Source organism: Stegodyphus dumicola, chromosome 9, assembly GCF_044657685.1.
Source record: "Stegodyphus dumicola isolate Sdum_Otavi_A_Nest chromosome 9, ASM4465768v1".
Classification (NCBI taxonomy): domain Eukaryota; kingdom Metazoa; phylum Arthropoda; class Arachnida; order Araneae; family Eresidae; genus Stegodyphus; species Stegodyphus dumicola.
Window position 1 is genome coordinate 161,671,016 of NC_140776.1, and position 9,178 is coordinate 161,680,193.

The 9,178-nt window shown below is 29.0% G+C and overlaps 1 protein-coding gene across 1 annotated transcript in view; it reads left to right on the forward strand.

Annotated features, from left to right (window-relative positions):
* LOC118204520 (WW domain-binding protein 4) overlaps nt 1–8,866 on the forward strand; it is a 37,296-nt gene extending 28,430 nt beyond the window's left edge. Inside the window, exons 7-8 of the mRNA XM_085824286.1 lie at nt 2,987–3,123; nt 7,159–8,866. Of these exons, the coding sequence (XP_085680412.1) occupies nt 2,987–3,123; nt 7,159–7,381 (360 nt within the window). The 3' untranslated portion in view covers nt 7,382–8,866. The remainder of the gene's footprint in view (nt 1–2,986; nt 3,124–7,158) is intronic.
* The last annotated feature ends 312 nt before the right edge of the window (nt 8,867–9,178 follow it).

The following is a 9,178-nucleotide window of genomic DNA, read 5'->3' on the forward strand; positions in this document are numbered from 1 at the left end:
AACGATTTTCATCGTTACGATGTCATGTGCGACGTCAATGCCACTGCAAATATGGATGTCCAAAAATGGGTAGAACTTTTGCACTCACTCAATACTAAACCTCTAGATTAAGCAAATACGTGACAAAATGGAACATAGAAAAAAATCAACATAAAGCTAACTGTTAGTAAAACGTAAATAAAATGCCACTATCTTCTTTCAAATTTGTCTAATGTTAATATAATAAGTGTAAAATATTTAATGCTATTTCATAAATTTTCTAAAGTTGATTTTATTCTTAAATTTCTTTTATAATCAATTTTATTAAATTATGTTTAATAATAATGCATCCTATTTACAGATCAATTTTATTCTTAAGATGGTGTTGCAAAAATGGCATTCAGGTTTAAATAATATCTTTAATTAAATTTATTCTTTTCCGATTTGCTGACAGGCCCTTAATGTTTTCCACTAATGGCCCTTAAAAGTCCTTAAAAATTCTTAATTTCCACGTATAGAAATGTGTATGTAATTTATATATATCTCATGATGTTATGTTAATTATTGGCTTCACTGTTAGATTATATTGTTCTATTGTAAGTGTTTTCCTATATAGCATTATATTATGGAATATTGTAATGCCAGGAATGTTATGGGGACCTTAGGAACATACCACAAATGTTTATTTAGCATAAAACAAAAATTGACTATTACAAAACAGAGGCACAATTTTCTATGTCCTCAGCACACAAGTCCTCAGACGGATTTTGGATTTGTAAGCCAGCTTAGAACTGAAGTCATAGATTTCACTCAGCTTTGTGCCATTAATTAGTGGAAAAGTTAGCAATTTGTTAGTGCAAGATCTGGGCCATGTGGTAAAGACAATGCAAATTTTCAGCCTTGCTGGCAAAACTTCTAAATATTTGAAGCCATGTGCTGTCAGCATCCAAATTTCTCAATTTTTTAGTGTCTGTTATGTGAAGAATAATGTCGTACTTAATCATGAAACTTTATTATTCCTGTCCCCTTGATTATTGCAAGCATCCTAATAGTTTTAGCTCATGGATGATGGAACTGAGTGTAGTAGATTTCAGAGATGATTATTTTATTTTAGCAAGTTTGAGGAGCTGATAAATAATTATGTTTTATCATCTTGCCAAATTCACACTAAAAACGTTTTCCTTATGCTGCCTTCTAAGATTTTGCTATTTCAGATTCTTTGCTGATATCATTTCATACAACACCCATTCATTATTTTTATTAATTCATATAATATTTAATTACTATTATTTAAAAGTATAAATTATACTATTATTTAAAGTATAAATGAATTCTTCTAGTGATTGTTCTCATCTTATTAACCCATTCACGACAGGCACCTTTGTTACAGAAGTGTTCTCTTGGGACGGCGCGTTAACCAGATGCGTCATCCTGTGGGGACGGGCAATTTACGCTGCTAAGACTAACTTTGGAAAAAAATTCGTATAAATGAAATTTGTCATCCAATTTTTCCAATTTGGGGTACATTATCAGAAGAACATTCAGGTAGTCGTCAGAATTAATTTTAAGCCTTTATTATTATATTTTCCTTAAAAATTTAATAAAATACTCATTCTAGAATAGGACATAGAAAATTGTGCCTCTGTTTTCTAATAGTCAATTTTTGTTTTATGCTAAATAAACATTTGTGGTCCTAAGTTCCCATAACGTTCCTGGCATTACAATAGATTTCCATAATATAATGCAATATAGGGAAACACAATAGAACAATATAATCTAACAGTGAAGCCCATAATTAACATAACATCATGAGAAATATATAAATTACACAGTTCATACACATTTCTATATGTGGAAATTGAGTATTTTTAAGGACTTTTAAGGGCCATGTAACAGCTTTAAATATTATTAAAATCTTGTAGTTTAAATAATTTAAATAGATGAAATAGATAGGTATTTGTAAATGGCAATATTTGAAACCAGGCTCGAGTGCCATATGCGACTCTCGCACGAAGAATGTAAATTATTTTTAAATGTTAGAATTCTTTTTTTTTTTTTTTTTCTTGTTTTGTATGTCGCCATTTGAGTGCTAAATAAAGTTTTTTTTGTGTTCCTTCATTGGAGTTGCTTCATATTGCCAAAGAAGTATCACAGCCATTAGTGGAAAAAATTAAGGGCCTATCAGCAAATGGGAAAAGAATAAATTTAATTAAAGTTATTATTTAAACCTGAATGCCATTTTTGTAACAACATCCTAAGAATAAAATTGATCTGTAAATAGAATGTACTATTATTAAACATAATTTAATAAAAATGATTATAAAAGAAATTTAAGAATAAAATCAACTTTAGAAAATTTATGAAATAGCATTAAATATTTTACACTTATTATATTAGCATTAGATATATTTGAAAGAAGATAGTGGTATTTTATTTACGTCTTACTAACAGTTAGCTTTATGTTGATTTTTTCTTTTATGCTTTAAGATTAACTGAGTAAACAAATTCATATATCTGAATTTCACTGATATATGTCAACAGATTTGCTTTCAGTTAGAGATATAGTGCTGTCTTTTTGCGAAATGATTGCTGGTTTTATGATCTTTTCTCAAAAGCAACCTTTATTTGAATTCATAGCAGCATTTTTTAAAAAATTAAATCTACATTAAACTTCCTTTCTAATGCTTGATTTCTTTCTTTTTGCATGTGTACCATTTGTAGTTTAAACCTTTTTAACGCACTCTCAGTTGAGTCATGTTTAAAAGCATGAGCAGTCATCAATGCTAAGTGTATCACTTTACATTTTTGTTTGGGACTTGCAACATTGCCATATTTCTGTATACCCGTATCTCATCTCTCTCCAGAATTCTAAAATTTCAGTTTTTGTCCAAGTATATCATTTCAGAAAAGGGGTGTAGCTTATACTTGCATCTGTTGTGTATTTTTACAAAAACAGTATTTCATATCAAATGACGTAATTATTAGCAATAGTGTTTCTTCTCTGTAGGCAGACAAAGAAAATCCAGAAGATACATCTTCTCTTCAAAATGAGGAAAATAAAGACAGTAATGATACTTCATCCTTTGCTATTGGACCCCAACCAAGGATTGATCCATATGGTCAGTGGGTCACTGTTGAACATAAGTAAGAAAATTTTGTTATGTATGTTATATTAATTGATGAAAAATTTATGATTTTACTGACATTTATAATCTATTCTATTTTAACAAATGACTTTAAATTTTTATTGTCAAGCAATTTTAAGTGTGTAAAATTAATTTGCAATCTATTCCTATCAAGTTGAATGGTTCGTCATGTTAATTTGATATTACACTTTTGATCTTATAACCTAAATGCAGATTAAATGAATTGCACAATATTTTGGATATTTAGTGTTCTTTTAAATGCAACATGATTCTTGCATACTGTAACACAGCTGACAGGAAGAATAAGCCCTAGTTATTGAAATTTTTATAGCACAAAAGGTGTCTGACCCTTCCATGCACTGAATTTCTTAGCATCAGATTTAGACTACTGAATTTTGTCATGCATTTAGATACCATATGATTTTCATGATGCATAATAAAAGTAATCTTTTCCATGGTTAACTGTAAAATATATTTAAAATGGAGCTATTTTTCATTTGCATGTTTAAAATGATAGTTTCAAAGTTTCTCTATTCATGAATTTGTTGGCCAGATAATAAAGATACAGTTTGAAGAGAAATTACTTAATATAAAATTTAAAATATGGAGGGAATGGGAAACAGCCTTAGTTTGGCATAAATTTTGAACAGACGCAAGTCTATCATCTTCCTCAGGTGGAAAAGGGGGGGGGAAGGAGAAAGAGTAACAATCATTTTTATATTAAACGCAATAGGCAGATCAAAATATCATAGTTTTTTTTTCCTAATATCTTATTTTATCTGTATAATATCTTAGGTTCTTTGTTTTCCCTGATATCTTAGTTTTTCTTATTTTTTCCTCAGGTGGTGCTATGTTTATGTTCATTTTGCTCTGCCCTTTGCTTCTGATATAAAAATAGTTGTTACACTTGCTGTTTTGCATTTCATTTTTCTGAAGCTGAACAATGATTCAGCTGAGGTAGTAGATGCTTATACCAATTGCTTGCATATTTTTCTGCTGAATTTTCATTCTTAATGCAGCTGAAGAATGCTTAAAAAGCATAATGTGCTATCACTGACTACTCTGCCAATTAAATTATTTTATAGCTGCCAACTCCTCCGATTTTTTAACCCATGCCCCAATCTGAAGGTCACTGAATCTACTGTTTTTTTAATTATTATTTTTTATTAAGGAAAACTGCTAAGTAAAATTTTTCTAGCAATGGATGAAATTTTTAAAATTAATGTTACTAACTACTATGTTACTCATTTCAGATTTCATTCCCCATCCATTTCAGCATAATTTTTCTTAGTAAATATTGTTTGATCTGAAATGTCTTAATGTGCTATAGACATTGTAGAATTTTTTATGCTGATTGATGGAATGTTTAATTTGTCTATATTGTATTTATTTTGTCTTACTTCAGCATATTGTACATGACTGTGATTAGTCATGTCTCAAAATGTAACTTTGCTTCGAACTGTAATTTTTCCATTCCAGTTTTCGTTTTGGTTCAACTAAAAAAAAAAAAAAAAAAAAAAAAAAAAATTTGTCGGTTCAGTTCCGGCTTTCATTCCGCCAAAAATAATGGTTTTCAGTTCTGTTCCGAATAAAAAATTTTATTTTATGTCTGCTGTTATTTGTACTAAAAATATAATTCTATCATAAAAAATGTAATTCTATCAAATTTTAGAAGATTTTTTTAATTGGTACACTATACGAATTAATACAATTTACTAGCATGTACGATATGAGCAGTGAGTGGCGAGTATTGGCATTGTCATCCATTATGAAAATTGCATTTGACAACTAGGTTCATGATTATGTTCACAATTATGTTGACCCTCGTCACTTGACACTTGTTGCTCACATCGTGCATTTGGCCTTGCAATAATTCTGTAAAAAATATGTTTATTTATTCATTTAACATATGAAAATTGCCTTTAATTATTGATATATCTTCTATTATCGTGGTTTTACTGAGATTACTCCTTCGGAGAATAAATTTCAAAACCTGAAAATGCCCTTTCAATGCTAATTTGTGTAGCTGGAGCTGCCCAAACCACCATTGCAATCTTATACAAGTGTGGATAGGTAATTTTATTCTCTTTCCAGAAATCTAAAATATTATGTTTTTTATTGAGCCTTCGGAATTGTCAAAATGATTTAGAATGAATCCATTGTCAATTTTGGTAGACATAGGAGATCTATGTGTTTTTATTGCTAATTCTTTACTTTAAAGAAAAGTTTAAATCATCTTCCTTTTCATCACTTTCAATAGAAGATTGTGTTTCCTCGTTTATTATTGAAGTGGATTTTTCCAAAAATTGTAATTTTTCCAAATAGTCTTTAAATGTTGCACAGTCTGTACTTTTTGAGAAGTGAAAAGCAAAATTTGATAACATGGGTCCAAATATACTGCTCCTACTAAACTATCATTTTCTATTAACAATGCTTCCCTGTTAGATAACTGATTATATAAAATATCTGCAAAGAAATTTTAAAAATTTTGTATCTTTACTTTGCAGTGGGTCCAAATTCCATAAATAAACAACCATAACATTCTGTAAATAAACTCCACTACAAAGTGAAGTTAATTCTTCACTTTGTAGTTTCAAAGTTGCTTCCGTTAGGGATTGTAGGGTATCAACAATTAATTTCAATTTCACCCTTTTACTGTCTGCAAAATACTAATCTAAATTTCTTTTTGCCAAAGATGAGCTAAAATCTTTGCATTCCAATAAAAAATGTTAACATACTGTATGCACTATTCTATTTAGTTAGACAATCCAAAATTTTTCCTTTAATATTAGCATCTTTAAATTTTAACATAAGAGATGGAATGTGAAATTTTTTCACCAATCACCAAGCATCAGAAATAAATGCATTGAAATCGGTGTATTTTATAGAGTCTTTAATTGCCAGTTGTAGTGTATGTGCAGCATATCTTATTCTGATAAGTTTATTGAAATAAAAGATATGATAAAAAAAATACTGTGTCTTCAAAGTGATCCCTAATTTTGAAATTTTCATCTTCCATTTTGATAACTGAATATTTGTCTTCAATTTTGGATCCTAATAAGTTGACAAATGAAATCATATTAGCTCCATTGTCCGTAGTAATTGAATGAATTTTCTGAATATCGATATTTTATTTTTCTAGTACTTTTTCAACCATATTTTTAATATAAATTCCAATATGTTTATCTTTTAACTCTCTCATTCCCAAATTAAACAAATTTATTTTTCTGTCTCTGATTAACTGAGCATTGATTCCCAAAATTGATCTGTTTAATATGGTAGCTACTTAAGAACTACTTTCTCTTTTAAGAAAATTACTTTTTCAAGTGCTGTACTTATTTCAGAAAAAAATGTTAATGCACAATTTTTTGTAGTAGGATCCCGTAACTTCAAAAATAGTCCACTGCTTGCTGTTCTGTAGGAGGCTGGTTGGAAAATGTAACCCCCTCTTTTTTTTTAAATGCAAAGAGGAAAACAGCATTAACAGTTAATTTATGTTCTTCAAAACAAATGGTTGCTTATGAATCATTCAGATATACATGAAACAATTTGCTTACAGTAAATGTACTCATAGGTATAATTTTTTTATTTCTGCATGAAGATATAGAATTTTATATACTAAGCTTATTCAAGCATTGTAAATATTTTACTCTATAAAAGATTAGATTTTATATTCACAGAACCTTCAGGTGCAAAGTTCTGAAACAGTATTCATTAAGTTCTTAACCTTGTTTTAAGAAAATTTATGTCTAGAAGCACACATTCTAGTATCAATGCTAAAAAAATAAAGCTTGTAGATGTACTTTTCATACATCTCATATATTTGAAATTTAAGTTTTCAATATATGTATAATTTTGAATATATTTATGTACATCTTTTGGGGGGGGCGAGTGAGGGATTAGTCATAGGACAGCATTTAAGCTGTATGCTAGGAGATCAGATGATGTTAAAAAAATCTTTTTTCTTTAGAGTTGTTTTTAGTTCTTTAAAAAAAAATAGATTATGACAATTTTTCCTTCTGGTGTCTTTTAGAAAACCTGTACAATATGATCTTGAGTTGCCTAAGCTACCAGAAAATTATATTGAAGTTGCTATTCCTGTCGTGAAAGATGAGGAACCTAGATTAAAATTCAAAGAAAAAACAATTGGCCAGCTATCTGACATGGACTCTAATGAAGAAGTGACTTTCAAGAAGAGAAAATTTAACAGTTCATGTAAAAAGAATGCAAGACAACGGACTGTCGATGATGATTAATGCTGTATTATATTGTAGTTGTATATTATATTTCTGTAAATGTTATCTGTTAAAATAATAATTATTAAACAAAGGTATGATTTTTTTTAAATTGTGAATTTTATATGTACTTCTCTTTCCCAATTTGGCATAAAATTTTCATTATGGTAAATCTTGCTTGAATTTTCTGTTAGTAGTAAATTAGTGTGATGCAGGAAGATTATTGTTTTCTTAGTAATGTTCTCTTAAATTTCTTCTGCAATGTAAATATAGCCTGGTTAGTGATATGCTTTATTGCTACAGATTATCTAAAAATAATATTTATGCACCTAGCATTAGTAACAAAAAACTGTTAACAATGATTTGATTGGGCATTTTGTATTTGAATTAGGCACTGTCTACATTGTATGGGGGTAAGCATGTGTAGGCTTACCCCATACTGTTTTGTTTTTGCTTGCTGGTGGAAGTGTGAATGTTTTCAGTTTTTCAAGGGCAGGATAGTATACACAAAATAACAAAAGTCACTAATTTTTTTAAAGCAGCATAAGTGGATTTTAAAGTTTTATTGGTAGGCTAACAATGTGCATGAGTTGCAAGAATGATAGATGCCAGAATTTTATACTATGCCTCTATAGCAGTCATAAGATTGTGCGACAACATTGCCAAAAAAAGGCTTAAAGTGGTCTAAAAAAAGGACAGTACAACAAGATAAAGACAACAGTAATGAATAATAGAGCAATGGAGATTGTGTTACAGACTTTTACAAAATGTTGAGAGAAAAGCCATAGAACCTGGATGACATGAAACATACACTGAACTATCTGTGCTTCCCTTCTCAGTTGGTTGTAGACCCATTGTACCAATCAACATTTTTAAGGCAAATTCTGTTTTCAAAATTTTTGCAAGCAGAGTAGTCAGAGCAAGCCATAGCATTAATGGGGTGGTAATCAACTGAATATTTTCTAAATGTCATTGATTTAAAACAACTTAATTTTAAATAAAATATCAATTAATTTATCATTTTTATAGAAATAATTATTTTAGAAGTAATTAGTATATAATTAGAAAATGGTAACATTCAAAGAATTCTCCCAAAGAAAGTACATTCTTGGTTACACATCTGAGAGAAGGCTTCTGTTTTCAGGATTTATTCTATGTATATTCAGGACTATAATCACAGTTGGTTGCACATCTAAAATAAGGTCTCCTGTTTTCAGAATTTGTTCTATGTGCATTCAGGAATATAATAACAGTTTCCTGCCATAAATTTGCAAAATATGTGTTGTTGATCATTTGAATTTACGATTTTTAGCTTTCAGTGTCTGTTCTGTTCAGGTTTATTCATGTGAAATGCATTAAGAAATATGTTAATTATGGTAGTCTTTCAGATTATAGCATTTCTGATCTGATGTCTGCTGTCTTTTAAAAAAACTATATAAAAATAAAATTTTTATTGTTCCAATCTGTAAATCACTGTTCATCCTAATAAAGATTTCAAAACTTCTTTTTAAAAGAAAGAATTATTCTGTAACATGTGGAATTCAGCATGAAGAGATATAAAGTTTATATGATGTAAACCATTTTCCCTGATTAAAACAACAAGAAAAAGTATTGATTTTTAGGGGTCATATAAGCACTGAATTAAGTAAAATAAAATTTTTCAAATTTTTATAGCTATAGAAATGAGAATTAATATATGTCTGAAGTAAAATTTTTTTTAGGAATTTGCAATTGAAACTTATGAGCATTGATGTATGTAACAGTGTCTTTATACAATCCCAAAATCTTTTGAATAATTTTGATCATGGGAGGATTTTT